The 18,670-nt window shown below is 40.4% G+C and overlaps 1 protein-coding gene across 1 annotated transcript in view; it reads left to right on the forward strand.

Moving 5' to 3' along the window:
- Myo3a (myosin IIIA) overlaps window positions 1-18,670 on the forward strand; it is a 177,226-nt gene that overhangs the window by 9,817 nt on the left and 148,739 nt on the right. Inside the window, exons 3-4 of the mRNA XM_036188496.1 lie at window positions 17,297-17,401; window positions 18,242-18,341. Of these exons, the coding sequence (XP_036044389.1) occupies window positions 17,297-17,401; window positions 18,242-18,341 (205 nt within the window). The remainder of the gene's footprint in view (window positions 1-17,296; window positions 17,402-18,241; window positions 18,342-18,670) is intronic.

An 18,670-nucleotide genomic window follows, 5' to 3' on the forward strand; every position in this document is an offset into this window, starting at 1 on the left:
TAGGCATCTGTGAGGGTGTTTCCAGAGACGAGTAACAGAGGAGAGAGTCCTGCCTCCTTCCTCTCCACAATGTGCCCTTACCTTGTGAGCCTTTAAAATAAGTCCCTCCTCCTTGATGCTTTTTTTAATCTGTTAGATATTTTATTACAATAAAGAGAAAAGCAAGTAATAAAAATTTCAAGAATCTAATCTAGCTGAACTAACAAAGTTGGGGTGGGCATAAAGAAAGTAAGAAGTTAGTAAACTGGAAATAATTATTATAATTTGAATATGTAAATTATACTAATTACATATACACAGAAGTGGCTAGAAGTACAATTACCTGATTTATAAATGTGAATGGCGCAGGTGCTGCTTAGAGACACTTTTTAGAAAATTGGCCATGGCATCAATACTCGGTGCTACAAAATGACTGCTAATTATACCTCTTATCATAATAAAGCCCAAATAAATTATTTTGCATGAATATATATATCCAAAGACTGGACAAAGAGGGGGTGATGTTACCCAAACAATCATGCTAACAACACTCAGCTTTTAATGGGAGTCCCAATAAGGAAGGTGTTTACCGGAGGGGTTGAATCTGAGCTGTGAGTGACAGCCCTCAGGGTCCATCAGCCTAGTGGGTGGGGAAGGCCACGGCAGCTTGCACAAGTGCATGCGAGGGGCTTCTCACTGTGACGACTCTTTCCACTTAAGTCGCAATCCGGAATTGAGATTGTTGGGATCAGAATTCTCCATGTCTTGCTTGGGGCAGTCTGTTTTTTTTTTTTTTTTTCACTCTTACTTTGTTTGAATTGTCGTTTTTTCAACTTTGTTACTCTAACCTTTATTTTCCTCCATTTTGTTACTCTGTAGATGTTTGAGCATGGACAATGCCCAAGACTCTTTTTAGAAGTTGTTTTCATTGGACTGATCTGTATGTTCATTTTGAGTCTGAAGGTTCCCCAGTTAGTCCTTGCTTCCTGGTTCCACTTAGACAAAACTGACTCATAAGAAGAGAGGGGAATCGGGTTGGGCTGTGGCTCCTGTCTTGTCTGTTGTTACAGAACACCTGTGCAGGGAGTTTTTCGTCACACTATATTTTATTGTTTGGAGTGATACACATAAAACGTGAGGACGAACAGATGGTTGTATTTGCTTCATCGCGTCTCATTAGACAGTATCTTAGTTTGGTCTGGCCTCTTTAGTAAGATAGAGGCACTGCTTTTGAATTTGAACTTCCTTAACCCCTAGTGTCTACTGTTGAGGTCGGTATAAAGGAAAGGGTGGTGTGGGACTGAGGAGGTGAAAGTCGGGTTAGGTTTCTGAATATATTTAGCATCCAAACCAGGAGAGCAAAACAACAGTCATATCGACTGAAATCATTCTCATTAATCTTTTGCTGCTGCTGCTGCTGCTGCTGCTGCTGCTGCTGCTCAGCACAAAAGAAGATCTGAGATTTTACTGCAATTTCCCCCTCCTGGGCTGAATGAACAACCACATTTTAACTACAGAAAGAAACGCAGACGCAGGAGCCATTTGCTTAGTGTGCCTTCAGCCATAATAGAGCCAAAATCCAGAGTGGGTCATCCTTCTGTTAAAAGAGCTGTTCTCTCCTAATGTATCTCTGCTAATTGCTCCCTTCGTGGTGCTGCTGCTGAAAACGGTTTCTGTTCTTCATCTCAATCGGCCCTGGTTTGTTCATTTGTAGTAGTCACACTGCTTTCTCTCATGGCCCTCCAATTATAGCAATTTTTCTCTTTGAAATTATATCCCTTTCAGGAGATCAAAGACTGGCAATTACAGGTGGTGTTTGAAAGCACAAAAAAATTCAGTCAATGGTCACAAAGCCTCTCCAATGTACATTGTAGATCATTGAAGTGGTCTTCATAGACCATATGTCAGGCATTATTGGCTATTCTGGTTTTTCTTATACTGACATCTAGTAAGTAATGTAAGGTCTGTCTTGAGGGGAAAAAATACAGACTGATGAAGAGAACAGAGTGAATGAGGATTTTCTATTTGTTCAGTATTAACACACTAATATTATGTAGCCAGAAGGGGGTGAAAAGCCAGGGCTGTCTTTCCTCTGTAGCAGAGGAAGCTGGGCAGGAGTGGAAGCTGGCTCCTGCCCTCCTCTGATAGCCCAGCATTGTTCCTTCTTCCCCTTGGCAGCTCACAATTGCAGTGGAGCAGCAGACTGACAACATGATTCCTTTCATGCTCCCAGGGCTGAAAACCCATTCCCAGCTCTCGTCTAAAAGGCTGTTATTTCGTGTGTCTGCAAGAGAATAGACAGCAATTACCTAGAGTCATTTCATTTAAAGTTTTGTTTAAAGAGCAAGATGGGAAAAACAGCCTAAGTGTCCTCCTTTATGCTATTTATTCTAGCAATGCATAAATAACTTACATAAGTCTCACTTGTCTGTCTTGCCTACCATATAAGTCAGTGCTTGCCAAAAATTACTGCTGCTTGCCCAAGAATGACAGTTTATAGTATTGCTTCAGGGACTGTGATGCTAAATGATAGATTAATAGATTTTCTTGATGTGCATTAAAGTATTTCATCTGATACATTGTTTTCCTTTGTTATAGGTTTGCAGTTATGAAGTCTCAATGTGGGATGGTGTTCCCCCAAGAATTTTAAATATCTTAGAGTGAGAGAACAGTTCTGTATTTTGATTTAGGGGTTGGAGTTTCCAAAATCCATTCCAAATGAATCAGTTGTCAGTAGTACCCTTAATAGTACATGCTAGAAATGTCATGTGATGTACCACACAGTATGTGAGTAGACATTAGGAAATGCCTTGATACAGGAGGAGGAGCTCGGTCCTGCCTCAACTTGATGTGCCAGGCTTTGTTGATGCCCATGGGAGGGAGGCATGCCCGTTTCTGAACAGAGATGAGTGGAAGAGTGGATGTAGGGGCAGGGGGTAGAGGGGAGGCATGGGAGGGAACAGGAGGAGAGGAGGAAGGGAAAACTGCAATCAGGATGTAAAATAAATGAAAAAATTAATTAATAAAAAAGAAAATGCCTCTTAGGTGGTGTCTGTTTTTTATAATTGTTTTATCACTTTTTTGGCATCTAGAATTTAATATATTAATACATTTTATAAAAATATGTCACATTTCAGGCAGACTCCTTCTATACTGTAGGAACAGCTGACCTGCCAGTGTGCACACATGTGCATGTGTGTAGATACCTGCACAGAATTTACATCGGGTCATTTGACTGTTTCTTGAATTGTAGCCTCTTACTTTGGGCATGATGGCAGGTTGTCAGTATTCAGCAGGGAGCAAGATGAACTTACATTAGAGATCATTAGTGTAGTGGTAGGATTTAAAGCACAAATTAGTCATTATTGCTGGTGCTATGAAGAGGATAAATAGGCATATTAATAGGGAATAAAAGAGAAGACCTTTGACAAGGAGGGGCAAAGGAGACTTGTCATTTTAACCTTCTGACGGAATCCAGAATAGTGGTTGCAGGAGCTTGGTCCTTGGTACTGTCCTCCAGAGTCTGTGATTGTAACAGTGTGGACCACTTGTACTGATGAAGCAGAAGATCCATGAGTAGACTTTGGAAGCTGTTTTATTATTTATTTATTTTGAGACAGGATGATCTGTCTATTATGTAGCCCTGGCTATCCTGGAACTCACTGTGTAGACCAGGCTGGCCTTTTCTTACCTCTGCCTTCTAAATGCTGGGATTAAAGCTGTGTGCCACCATGCCCATGCGATTCTTACCTAAGGAAAGTCTAGAAAGTGCTCTTCCGTGTTCTCTAGTCTACAGAGAAATAAGCAGAGATTTCTGCTTCTGGCTATGATAGTGCTTGTATCAACATGCAATCTTCCATATACAAACAGAATACTGGACAAAACTGAAGCATTTTTCAAACAGTGGGCAAGGGCTAAATATTATAATCACTTCTCTTTTATTCTTAAGGGCAAGTCTGACACCACAGGCCCTAGAATGGCATCACCCAGGAGGTGGTTGGGATTTGAATGTTAAATCCCTCCAGAAGCTCGCCTGTTTGGGCACCTGGTAGTGCTATGGAGGGAAGCTGGGGAACCTTTCATACATAAGGCTTAGCTGACAAATAAATCCACAAAGTCAGGCGGGGCCAGGGAACCAGCACACTTCAGGATTACAGCTCAGCCCCACCTCTTCTCCAGCTGACTAGCTTCTTGTGGTGCTGTGTGAGAAGCCATGCCACCCATGCCTTCCCTTCCAGAATGAACACGCCCTCTGAGCCATGAGCCAAAAGGAATCTCTCCTCCCTGAAGCTGTTGCTGTCACATATCTGATCACAGTGATGAGAAAAAGCAGCAGTGAATGCAGAAACCAAAGCAATTCTGCCTAACTGAAAAGATGGAAGGGCGTCCATGGTTAGAGATAAAACGGAAGAGGAAACTATGCAGAAAACTGTTTCCAGAAAGGCAAGATTATCTGTGTAATTAAATCATACAAGAAGGTGTTTGAATGTGCCTAGAACAAAGAATGCAGGTGTTGGACAAGGAACAGAGCAGAGGAGGAATTGCTGTACAATTGCAATCTGCACAGGATGAGTGTGCTGTGCACTGAGCAGCTCAAGCTCCGACAGACTATACCTGAATCATTTACTGGAGACCCCAGAAAAGTTGTCCATTATGGGGAAGGTTAAGCTATCCTTAAAAATAAGAGCCTCCTAGAAGGCTGTAATTAATCTATAAGTTAATTAGCTGCCTTCCAGAAAGAAAGTCAGTGTTCATTCATGTAAGACAGCAAAACCCAGAAATTCAATAACATGACATTAGCAACATCCAGTTCCAGGATTAAACTCTGTATGTGAAAACACAGAAAAAATGTGAACCAGTCAGAAGAAAATGTGATCACTGGAATTAGCAAGTTAGAACTTCACTGTAGTTATAAATGTAAAAAGAATTAAGGAAAAATTAACAATATTGAAATAAATAGAAACTGTAAAGAACTAAGTAGAACTTCTAGAATTGAAACAGCAATCTCTCTGGAAAAAAATAACTCCAACAATTGAGGCTAACTTTAGGTTTGATGTGTGGGAGAAGAGTTAAGTGGACCTAAACACGGGAACTTCCCAGTTGTCCACATTGAAATCAAGTAAACCAAGAAAATTATACTAAGATCATCAAAATGCCAGAAATTGATAATGAAGAGAATTGTGAGCAGAGCAGAAGAGGATGTGTTTCATGTAGGAGTCATAGATCAAGGTAGCCACTGACATTTCCTAAGATGCCAAGGAATGACGTACATGAAGCACACAGAGTAAAATGATGTCATCTTAGGATTCTGGGCCCAGCTAAAATATTCGTAAATTAAATAAAATAAAAACAGGTATTGTGGTGGTTTGAATAAAAATGACCCCCATAGGCCTATAGGGAGTAGCATTATTAGGAGGTGTGGCCTTGTTGGAGTAGGTGTGGCCTTGTTGGAGAAAGTATGTCATTGGGAGTGGACTTTGAGGTTTTAGATGCTCAAGCCATGCCCAGTAACACTCTTTCTTCCTGCAGTCTGCCAATCCAGATATATAGCTATTTCTCCAGCACTATGTCTGCCTGCATGCCACCATGCTTCCAGCCATGCTGGACTAAACCTCTGAACTGTAACCAGACCCAATTAAATGTTTTCCTTTATAAGAGTCGCCATGGTCATGGTGTCTCTTCACAGCAATAAAACACTAAGACAAGCATTTTTTAAGACTGGAAATAAAATAAATGAAAAGAACCACAAAAACAGGCTGGTGAGATGGCTTCATGGATAAAGGTGCCTGCTGCCAAGCTTGATGGCCTGAGTCCAAGCCCCAAGACCCACTACATGGTGGAAGGTGAGAACTCATTTCCTCAAATTGTTCTCTGACCTTCAAACCCACCATGGCGCACCCACTTGTGCGTGCACATGCACACACACACACACACACACACACACACACACACACACACATACACGGATGCACACACATAAGTAGGTAGGTAAATGATAGGTAGGTAGATGATAGATAGATAGATAGATAGATAGATAGAAAGATGGATGGATGGATGGATGGATAGATAGATAGATGTAATAAAACTTTTTTAAATGCCATAAACATAATTTTAAGCTGAAAGAAAATGATTCCAGATAAAAATTCAGACCTAGAGAAAGAAGTAAAGAACACCATCATTGGTGACTATGAGAGTGAATATAACATTACTGATTTTTATTTTATAGTCTTTTTCAAGAAAAATCACTTCTTTTTCTTCTTTTTTTTATTATATTTGTGTTTTAATTTTACATATCAGCCATGGGTTCCCCTGTCCTCCGCCCTCCCACCCCTGCCCCCACCTTCCTCCAGCCTCTCCCCTCCATTCCCATCTCCTCCAGGGCCAAGACTCTCCTGGGGATTCAGCTCAACCTGGTGTATTCAGTACAGGCAGGTCCAGTCCCCTCCTTCCAGGCTGAGCAAAGTGTCCCTGTGTAAGCCTCAGGTTCCAAACAGCCAGCTCATGTACTAAGGACATGGCCAGGTCCCACTGCCTGGGTGCCTCCCAAACAGTTCAAGCTATTCAATTGTCTCACTTATCCAGGGGGCCTGATCCAGTTGGGGGCTCCACAGCTTTTGGTTCGTAATTCATGTGTTTCCATTCATTTGGCTATTTGTCCCTGTGCTTTTACAATCTTGGTCTCAACAATTCATGCTCTTACAGTCCCTCCTCTTTCTCGACAATTTGACTCTTGGTGCTCCACCTGGGGCCTGGCCAAGGATCTCTGCATCCACTTCCATCAGTTATTGGATGAGAATTCCAGCACGACCGTTAGGATGGTTGGCCATCTGATCACCAGACTAGGTCAGATCAGGCTTTCTCTCGACCATTGCCAGTAGCCTACAGTGGATGCATCATTGTGGATTTCTGGGGACCTCTCTAGCACTTTGCTTCTTCCTGTTCTCATATGGTCTTCATTTATCATGGTCTGTTATTCCTTGTTCTCCCTTTCTGTTCTTGATCCACCTAGGATCTATGGAGTACTACTCAGCAGAAAAATCACTTCTTAAAAGACATGGTTCTAGGTGTGTATTGCTGGGTTATCCACACATGGGAGAATTAAAATGCATAACAGTAGTAGCAAAGGGAGAGGGGAGAAAAGTTGGAAGTATATATTTTGTATATGGTGACATAATACTACTTTAAGGCAGACTGTGATAAGTTAAACATGCTATGAGCCCTACAGTATAATAAAAAAGTAAAAAAGGAAGTATAGTTGATAAGACAGCACAGGATAGTGAAAATGTTCAATAAAACTGAAACAGGAACTGGAGAAAGGGAGGGAAGACAAGAAGAGCCAGCTAGGAAGGAACAGGGAGTGGACTTGACGCCAGTCAGAGCCTCTGCTGATCATCTCAGATTTGCAGGGTTTTTTGTTGTTTGTTTTTTGAGCTCATATCTCTTGATGTTTCCCTACTGTGTTTTTTGTTTGTTTGTTCTTTTAATTTCCATTGCACTTTTCAACAATGAAGCTTTCCTTTGGTCTTTTTGGTTTTTAAAATTCTCGTTATTGGCTGACCATTTGGTTGTAGATAACCAACTGCTAAGCTCTTCCCTGAGAAAGATGGTTTCTCCTATTCTCAGTGTTCCTTAGTTGCCTGAAGTTCTTTGTCTGGGGTTGAAGTTCCAGGAGTTTTTCCCCTTCCATGTTAGTGTATCTTTGTTCAGGTCTTATTCACATGTTGGTGATATTTCTAGGAGACACAATCTCACAGCAAACTCTCAGTTCCCTTGGTTCTTACATCTTTCTGCCCTCTCTTCTGCAATAATCACTGGGATTTAGGTGCAGGAATTGTATTCTAGATGTACCAGTTGGGACTAGGTTCCACAACTCTGCATTTTGAGTGGTTGTGGTTTTCTGTTATGGTCTCTACCAGTTGCAAGAGAAACTTCCTTGATGAAAGTGAGGACTACACTTATCTGTGGGTATCAGAACAAATATTTAGAACGTAGTTAGGGATTGTGCTGGCTTAATAAAGTGGTGGTTATAGAGTTTCTATAATATGTACTGAGCAACTTTTTATATATATGTATACACATATACACTAATGTAACAACAATTACAGAAAAAGAGGAAACAGGCAAGGGAAGACTGGATTAAAGAGGGAGGAAAAGGAAGGAGAAAATGATGTAATTATAATAAAAAATATTAAATTAAATTAAAAAATTCTCTATTTCCATATTCTCCATTTGGCATTGGCGTCAAACCTTTCTTATTTTAAAGATGGTTTCCCTTAGAATTTGAACACGTGTTTTCTTTCTTGCTTCTGTCTTCTAGGCACATCCTTGGTGGCCTTTCACATATAGTTCCTATTTATTTTTCATGCCTACAAAATAGCATTTTCTTATTTCTTCCTTTGTATCATAATTTTTTATTGAAAATTGGACAGTTTCGGTAATCCTGTTGTATGAATTCTAAATGCTAATTCCCTGGGAGGACTCACTGTTTGGATTTGCTTATTTAGTAAATGCCACCAAACTATTTTAATAAAACGAATTTCCCTATAACATAAAGCCTCTCATGTTACTTCTTAGAGGGCCTAGATTTGGTACATCCAGTGACCCAACAATGCTAGCTATTCAACAGGGACTCCTTTCTACTTTCTAGTACTGGGGAGGGATCACGTACGTGTGTGGGTACATGCATGTGGCTGTGTGCATTTGTGGAGCCAGAGACATCAGGTCTTATCCCTCAGGCTCTGTCTACCTTCTTTGTTGAGACATGGTCTCTCATGAGTCTGGGATGCACCAGCTAGGCTAAGATCAGTAAATCCTAGAGATCTCGCTGACTGTCCTTCCCCAGTGCCGGGACTGCACACACGTGCTATGTTAGGGACTTGTACATCAGATCTGTGAACCAGACTCAGGTCCCTGTGCTTGTAAGACAAGCAGTTTACCAACTGAGATATCTCTCCAGCCCCAACTATAGCTTTCTTAGATTTTTCTATTACGCCAGTCTACTTCTGAACTACACCAAGCTATTGAACGCCACTAATTATCTGCTGATTTCTCTATAGATTTCAGCAATTTCCTGGGGCAAAAAAAAAAATGCTTCACAGTTTGATCAGCTCAATGTAGATATGCTTTTTGTGAGTCGTCTTTGAGAAGCTCAGCAGACTTCTTAACTGTTTCTTTGAGCCTCTCTCCTACACTACAGGGTCTGTAGTTGGCCTGCTGCTCTCATAGTTCATTACTAGAATCTTCACTGTTTCCAAAATTTTTCTTAGATTGGAACTTCTCACTCTCTCCCAAATATTACCAGGAACACTGGGAAGGACTTTACAGTCCTCTGTTCCTATGGCTACCTGTGGACACATCTCTGAGGCACCTTTTCAAAGCTGCCAGCAGTTTTGGGAGCTTGCTCTCCTTACAAGCACAGGGACCTGAGTCTGGTCCCCAGAGCTGATGTACAAGCACAGCTGCCAGCAGGGATCCACATCTCTTGTAGAGACACCTGCTTTTGGATCAGAGCTCTGGATCCAGGAAGTAACCTCCATTCTCAACGTGTCCCTACTGGCATTATACTCTTTACCTAACAAACCTGGCTGAGAGTGAGTATCATCATTAGCCTGCTCATGAGAATTAGGGCCTCCATCCTGGGAATGGGGACACAGCAGAGGAAGGAAACCCCTGTCCTTACCTGGAATGTAGCTTCTACAGCCCAGGCTTGAGAGTATGTGAGAAATGCAGGTGGTCTCTGCGTGCAGTTTTGGGCCCTCTGTTACTTTAAGTAATTCATCACCTCTTTGGTTTTTATTGGTGTTTAGCTTGCTAGATAGTACATCCATGAATTCTTCACGCTTCCATTTTTTGAAACAAGAATCTTGTGAGATATTTTAAAGAGAATTGGTTTCACTGGCTTCTTTTTGGAGACCAACCTTGCACTGACAAAGAAAGACAAAAACATTACAAGGACAGAGTCTGATGTTCTGTGTGATCACATATTTGACTGACCAGGATTTGTTCCAAAATACTAGTTTGTTGAAATGTTGAAATAAGTTTGCTGAAACAACAACAAAATAATTTTCGGGGCTGGAGAGATGGCTCAGAGGTTAAGAACACTGGCTGTTCTTCCAGAGGTCCTGAGTTCAATTCCCAGCACCCACATGGTGGCTCACAAACGTCTGTAATGAGATCTGGCTCCCTCTTCTGGCCTGCAGGGATACATGCAAACAGAATACTGTATACATAATAAATAAATCTAAAAAAATTCTTGTACCATAATTGTATTTAATAGAATAAAAGTATGCATCAGGGAGTAGGGGGACTGACCATGAAAACATGTGCTAAAATTCAGCGCCCATGCTTTAAACATGTTCAGCTAGTAGGAATAATAGAAATCTCACCTAATAAAATGCACCCACTCACCTTAAATATAAGTGGGCACTTTACAGAAGCATTTATAAGAAATATGTTTAATGCTTTTAGGCTTTGGAATATTTAAGCTAAAAGCCTAGAGAAATACTTTTTGATATATACTAAAATGGCTGAGCTCACAAAGGCTGATGATGCCAGGAACAGATGAGGCCGTGGAGCAAACTGAACTCTTGCTCATTGGTCATGGTGGTGTAAAATGATGCAGTCACTGCGGGAGCATGTGGCAAGCTCTCACCTCATCCCCTGCCTACCCTGATACCAATGCATGTCTACTGAGACTCAAGCTTGAATGTTGACGGTGCTTTTATAAAATGAACAGAACAAAACTGGAGCAAGCCCTAGAAAACCAAGTTCCACGGCTCAGGGCAGAACATGATCTATTTCAGCTGAAGACCTCAGAGCACACTGGGAACAAACAAAACAAATGAAAGGCAGCAAAAGCAAGGCTTCCCCAGGTGGAGCTCCAGGTGTCCAATTGTCGAGAAAGAGGAGGGACTGTAAGAGTGTGAATTGTTGAGACCAAGATTGGAAAAAAGCACAGGGACAAATAGCCAAACGAATGGAAGCACATGAATTATGAACAAAGGCTGTGGAGCCCCCAGCTGGATCAGGCCCCCTGGATAAGTGAGACAATTGAATAGCTTGAATGGTTTGGGAGGCATCCAGGCTGTGGGACCAGGACCTGTCCTTAGTGCATGCATGAGATGGCTGTTTGGAACCTTGGGCTTACAAAGGGACACTTTGCTCAGCCTGGAAGGAGGGGACTGGACCTGCCTGTACTGAATCCACCAGGTTAAACTGAATCCCCAGGGGAGTCTTGGCCCTGGAGGAGATGGGAATGGGGGGAGGGGCTGGAAGGTGGGGGTGGGGCGGGAGTGGGGAGAACTGGGGAACCCATGGCTGATGTATAAAATTAAAACACAAATATAATAATAAAAAATTTTAAAAAGCAAGGCTTCCTAACTGCAGATATGAACAGCCCTTCTTCATAAATCTTAGTTTTAAAAAAAACCAACACCTTTTTTTCTGTCTTAATAAGGACAGAATACACCCAGAGGGCCTGTAGAAACTGTCCTTTCGAAGTGCTGCAATGTTGCTTATGGGATGACTTCCCCTTTGTCCTGGTTGTTTTAGTTCATATCTGTGTGCTAGAGGGCTAAGAAGGCACTCAGTGAGTGTAGCTCTGATTTAGTAAAATTATACTTCAATTTTGTTTGATTAAAGACTGCCCAGGCTCTGTTTCCACATTATGTTGCAAAGCTATACTTAGGCAGCGGGCGGGTGTCGGGGAGTGTCTCCTATCATGAATTTTCTTTCAGTCTGTCTTGGTGTTGTAAAATTGCCTAGGTTAAATATAGAACCATTCAGTCTCCTGGGTGCTTTTCATTTTAAAGCTACACATAAGGCCGTTTTATTTTGGTGATCTGTCATCTAGCTAAAGAATTTCTGCAATTCATGTATTTCCATCCTTTCATTCTATAAGAATTGTCACGTTTTTTAGGTTTACCCTGTATCCTTTACAGGGATGGCTTTAGACTAGTGGGAACAGTTCATTTCATCAGGACAGTATTTGAAACTTCACTCTCAATGAGGGATCAGAATTTGTACCACGATCCTTCTTTTTGGTGTCTCTTTAAGGGAGTAAGCCACAAAGCTATCAGCAAGACTTTGATATTTGTTCCCATGGTAATTTCCATATTTTGATAGATCTTTCCTTTTGTTTTCTGTTTTAACCTATCTCTTTACGTTTCGTTCAGAAGTAAAGTTTTGCATTCTTCATGTTAAAACCCTGATGCCTAAAGGTGCTTGAGAAATGGATTTCTCAGATGGAAAATGTACCATCAGGGTTAGGCACATCTGGAAAGAAGGAATTATGGAGAACTTATATTCCTTCCATAATGGTGGATGTGACCACAGTAACCTAGTGACCTGATGATAGGGGTTTGCTGGAGGTGTCCTGCTCAGGGCTGAGCATTCTGGAGTCTTTTATCCTCTGCATGTTGACCTATTTGGGGCCTCGATGAACCAGCATCTACTTCAGAAAGAAGCTTCTCTGAGGGCAGAGATACATGAATCTATGGGATACATTAACTCCTAAGTTGTTGGTGTGCCTTGTCTGACAATAATAGGAATAGATTCTCCCCTAGGAGCTAGGACCTGGCTAGCCACAGGTTCTGGGCCCTGGTTACAACACCAGGCATGAGCTCCATCTTGCAAAGTGGACCTTAAATCAAAAGGGTGGCATTTCCTCCTTCTCTCTCTTCACCATTTCACTACTATGTCCAGATTAAGAAAGATGCCTGCTGCCAGAAGGAGATCTCTGTACCCAGGCCCAAGTGGAGAGAGTCTGCCTGATTTCAATGTTACACTCTCTGTAGTTTTCCTTGTGATTGGTTATCTGATTGGTTGATTGATTGATTTTTATACCCAAACTACTGATTTCTAAACATGAAATATTTTCATGACATGTTATAGTATAGTATAAAATATCAATGAAATAAAAATAAGGGAAATAAGTTTCCTGATATTTTCAAGCATACTGTGTTATCTCTAAATAAAATTTAAGAACTTTATTTCTATTTCTTTCCTATCAGATAGTGATGTTGAGTTTGTTTGTTTTGAAAAGCAAGTGACTATGCTTTTTGAAGGTAGTTTTAACTAATATGACTCCCCAAATTGTATTTTATTGTTTGTAAGAAATACTTAGCTAATAGAAATTATGTGATCGATAACTATAGATCTTATATAAGAAATCACTGTCTTTTTAAAATTAATCTTTTAATTTATTTTACAAAAAATCACTGTCTTAATTCCTTAGGTAACTCAATTTCTTTTATGGAGTTTATCATATAAAATTCAAACTACAAAATTTAAATTTTAAGGGTAAAAATTGCTTATTTGCTTTAAGTTTCTGTATTTATATTTTCAAATAGTTTGTGTGTTTTATGCTCTGGGTAAGAAGGTAACTAGTTACTTTTCTTGTTATAACAAAATAGAATGCTAAAGTAGTTTAAAGAGGGAAAGATTGATTTTGATTTGTAGTTTAAAGGGGCAGTTGTGGGCAAAGCATGGTGGCTGGAGAGTGTGGTGGCCAGTCACAATGTGTTCACAGTCAGGAAGCAGGGAGATGAATGTTAGTGCCCAGGGTCTTACTCTTCTTCCCCTCATTATTGAGTCTCGGATCCAAGTCTATATATAGGATGATGTCACCCATGCTAAGGGGGAGTCCACCCTCCTCAGTTAAACCTTTCTGGAAATACCCTCACAGACACACCCAGATGTTTGTTTCCTGTGTGATTTTATAGCTATTCAAGTTGGTAATGAAGTTTAGGCCATGACACATAACTGTGGCTAATAATTTTGACAGGTACAGACTGTTACTGTGGCATCTTGTCTATTATTTTACTGTCTGGAAAGAGTTGCAGTTGTTTACGTTGTCCCATTAAGCCTTAAAGTAGACGATAATGAAATCTTTGAAGGATCATCGTGGAATTTTTCCGTAGTTAGCAGTCATGCCTTTCACCTCATTCTTGTAAAGCTTGTTGATCTTTCTAGAGTGAGCAACTCACTTTTCGGCGTGGCTGACAACTGCATTTTTGTGTCTTCCACAGAGGGACTCTGGATCTTGCTCAGTGGCCCCTGCACAGTGGAGGACAGTGTCCATATTTACGTGGAATGATATTCTTCTTTTTCTTTATTTACCACTAAAAACTCTCTTGTTTTAGTTCAAATATACATACCTGTTTTTAAACGTTTAGTGAGTTTAAGTAGAGTCATAGGAAAATGGCATGATGTCCATCTTGTGAGGGTCACAAATTGTGTCATCTATTTGGAGAAAGGCCTTCTCATTCCAATAATGAAAAAGACAGGGGCACAAAGAAAAATTAGGTAAAACTAAATGCACCCTCCAAAGTACAGTTGTGAATTTCACAAGAAATCACAAGCACAGTGAATATGCTAAAGTAGTCTGGAGGGAACCACTGTATGCCTGTGATGACAGAGTCCACCTGTGGTGCCAGCCTCTCTTAGCTGCTGCAGATATTTCTCAGAGGCATCTCCTATCCACATACAAACCATGTAATTGGTTTTTGTTCTCCTAATTAGGTTATTGTCATTTATTTTAATCCTGGCACTGTTGACATTTTAGCCTGAATGGTTCTGCATTGTAGAAGGCTGTTCTCTGAACTTTTAGGTGACTGGCATCGTCCTTCCCCTCCAGATGCCAGCAACAGCTTCCTAGCCCCAGTGATACTGATTATCTCTAAGGCTTGTGAGATATCCCTGAGAATAAACTTGAGAACCATGGGGTCCTTGTCATCTTAAATTCTTGAAGACTTGTCTTAGTTCTTAGCATATACTAATGACTCAATAAGCACTTGTGGAATATGAATAAATAAATTGTGATTCTTTTAAAATGCATCGTAACTGTGATTGCTATTATGGTGAATCTATATCTGAATGCATCAGGTTAAGAATATTACCTGGGTCAGCACATCACTTCTGTAAAAAACATACTGGATATAAAGCTATGAAGGTCTGTTGGCTGTTAATGGTTGCTAGGGGAAGAGTGACACTTTCTTCCATTGTTCATGCTTCAGTAAGTGACCTCCCACTTGTGCTCAGGCAAGAACTCTAACTAAACTATGAGACACACACACATGAAGAAGATGTGAGAACAGAAGGGTGACCTATTGGGAAAGGGGTTTCAACAAGAGAGGAATGGGGATGAGAGAGGGCAATGGGAATGGAGATAACTGGTTTACTATATCCATGTTCAAAACTGTGAAAGAATAAAAACGAGCCAGTTGAAAACCATACCAGGAGTAAATCATTCCTAAGAATGTGCTAGAAAGGGGTTTAATTTTTATTGGCCATGGATTAATTTTGTATGACCCTCCACTGTATTAGTGTTAGCAACTGGGCTTTGCGTACTTGTTTGTTTAATGAATTCATATTAGCTTTTGAGTAGTTTGGTGTTTACAGAAAGACTAAACTGTAAACATAGAGTATGTGATAAACCTCTGTACTCAGATCTTCTCTATGCTGACATCTTATCATAGAGGGGTGCATCTGTTTCCATTTACAAGCCAATAATGATATATTACTAGATCCCCCAAACTGATAACAGCTCAGATATCCTTCATTTAGTAAGTAGAAAAATAGTAGCTCTCCATCCAATAGAATACATCAGCATTGAAGAAAGAGAAAGAGGAGGAGAATCACCACTCACTATTTAAAGAAGCTGTGGGTTGACCTGAAATTCACTATGCTATATCAAAGAAGGCAGACTTGAGACTTCTTCACTAATACAGTGATGTCAACCCAAACAAAACAGTGGGCTAGATATTTTCTCCAAATACTAATATTTATTTCAGAACAATGGAGCCCCCAATGGAAAGGCAATTATCAGAGTAAATACAGGAACATTCAAAGAGGTTGAGGCAAGGAGGAAGGTTTTAAAGACAAAAAGAAGAGGGTTACCTTAGCTGTTTTGAAATACTACTACTGGTGTCATGGTTAACAATGGGAGTGGCATCAGTCTGAGGTTGAACAAGCACTTCTGGGTAGAAGTGCTTGACAACCTGCTTTTATATAAAGGTGGCCTCCATGTAAATTTGTGGTTCTGACAGTTTTTGGTAATAGGAGTACTCCAACAGTATTGCATAGGAGTCTTTCCTCTTTCTGGACAGTGTTCACACTTCTTTCACAATAGACAGCCCCAGAGAGAACTATATATTGCAAAAGAAGAAGATAAAGAGAGGAGGAGAGGGAGGAGGGAGGGAGAGAGGGAGGGAGGGAGGAAGAGAGAGAGAGAGAGAGAGAGAGAGAGAGAGAGAGAGAGAGAGGGAGAGGGAGAGGGAGAGGGAGAGAGAGAGAGAGAGAGAGAGAGAGAGAGAGAGAGAGAGCTCCAGCATTGTTTTTCAGAAAACTGCTAACTAGTTCTAATGCCTGGGTCCTTAGAAAGCAGCAGTTCTCAACCTATGGGCCGCAACCCCTTGGGGGGTCCAATGAGGTTTTCACAGGGGGTGCCTAAGACCATCAGAAAACACAGATGTTTGAATTACGATTCATAACAGTACCAAAATTAGTTACGAAGTGGCAGCAAAAGTAGTTGTATGGTTGGGGGTCACCACAACTTGAGGAACTGTATTAATGGGTCACAGCATTAGGAAGGTTGAGAAACACTGTTGTAAAGGACTCAGGTTCTTTACAGTTGTTTGAGAATAGTTTTGTAAGACAATCTGCCAGTGTTGGTCTGTATTGCAGAAGAGGTGCCTCCTTTGAAAGTTTTCAGTGAGACTTAATGTTAACTAATTTTGCAGAGCCCTGATATGAAAAATTTCTCCACCATATTCTTTCCTCTTGTCTGTTCAGAGTCTCCATGTGTGTAGAGAAGGAGAGTGTTGGAGAACAGAGACAGAATAATATTCTAAATTGTTTCCTAGGGCTTCATTTGTCATCTTTACTTCAGTGTACTCAGCAATATTGCCTAAACGAAGGTTTGGTTCTTTTGAAAGTGCACATTTAAAGTAGTGTATATTCATTGTCACTGTTGGACTATATTAGTTGAAATAGCAGAAGTAGGTATTGCTTTTGAAGCTTATATCCTAAACCAAGGAATAATTTGTAGAATTAAATTAAATTATCCTTAAATTTAAATAGAAGATTCCTTTCTAAAAATTAATTTAGATGAAAGCTGTGTGCTCAAGTTATCAGTCATAAGCACAAGTCTCTTATGCCCATTTCATTTGTGATTTCACGGAGATAATGAGAGTCTTTATGAGGCACTTACAACAGGATACCAGAACAATTTTTTGAAACATTTTAAGAAAACCTTTTACAGTAAGAGCTTTAGCCCCTTGTGTTCATGTTAATGTTCATCTGACACACTCATTTCCAGCTGTGCAATGGAGGATCAGTGACCGATCTCGTGAAAGGATTTCTGAAGAGGGGGCAACGAATGAGTGAGCCTCTGATTGCATATATTTTACATGAAGCACTCATGGTAAGGCCATTTGAATTCTTTGTGCAATAATTAGGAAGTAGTTCTACCTAAATAAAAATGTAGATCCTACTTAAAATAATATAACTATGCTAGTATTGACTAGCACAGGATTGAATGCAGTCTAGACATTAAGCAGAGACAAATTGAGTTTTTTCATTAGAAGTCAACTTTGTGTTGATAGGACCTTGATTTCTGCTCTTAAGGTTTTTTTTATTTTTATAGATAAAGATAGAAAATATTTTTTCTAGTAGTTATCTTTTTATTTGCCACTATCTTAAGTAAGTGTATTCAGAATATTTTCCTTTTTTTGGAATCAACAAAAATTTAAGAGGGCCCATGCCTGAGTGGGCTCAGCAGGTAGTAGTGCTTGCTGCCAGACATGATGACCTGAGTTTAATCCTAGGACCCACAGAGTGGAAGAAAACGGACTCCCACAATTGTCTTCTGACTTCCACATGCTCTCAGGAATGCTCCTACACACACACACACACACACACACACACACACACACACACACACACATACACACACATACACACACACACACACACACACACACATACACACACACACACACACACACACACACACACACACACACATAAATGTAATAAAATAGTGTAGAGATTTTGGGGGAAAGCTTAGAAGTATGCTCTTTTTTTGTGACTTTCTATATAGTCCAAGTTGGAAATGATACATTTTGGTTTGACTAGCTCAATGCAAAACATTGAATGCTGATTTTCACATGTGTTTGGTATTGATTCTGCACAAATGCACCACCTGAAAAATGCTTGTTTGTTTTGTACTTTTAAGAGTCATTATACAATTTCCACCTTCCAGGGACTTCAGCATTTGCATAACAACAAAACTATCCACCGCGATATCAAAGGGAATAACATTCTGTTGACTACTGAAGGCGGAGTCAAGCTAGTGGATTTTGGTGAGTTTTCTGAAAAGTGCTTAAGGAGCTAGTGTGATTTTATCACTTTCCAATAGCTTTGCCTTTTCTGAGTTGAAAGTAGGAAACCAAATTAGCATCTTTCAGATAACTTGGCAAACGAGGCTCCCAGCTTCTGTGTCACCCAGCTTCACCCAAGACTACATATGTCTATGTTTGTAGGCAGGCAGCATCCAAAATGATTAAGACTACTCTGAGAGGCCACTGGCGAGCCTCAGTGGTGGCTTATAAAGGGACACATGTCAAAGTCCTGGGTTTTGTAATGAGAGGAGATCTGCAAGGACCGCTGCAGAATATTCCTTAAGGGTAAG

The sequence above is a fragment of the Onychomys torridus genome, chromosome 5 (genome assembly GCF_903995425.1).
Source record: "Onychomys torridus chromosome 5, mOncTor1.1, whole genome shotgun sequence".
Classification (NCBI taxonomy): Eukaryota; Metazoa; Chordata; class Mammalia; order Rodentia; family Cricetidae; genus Onychomys; species Onychomys torridus.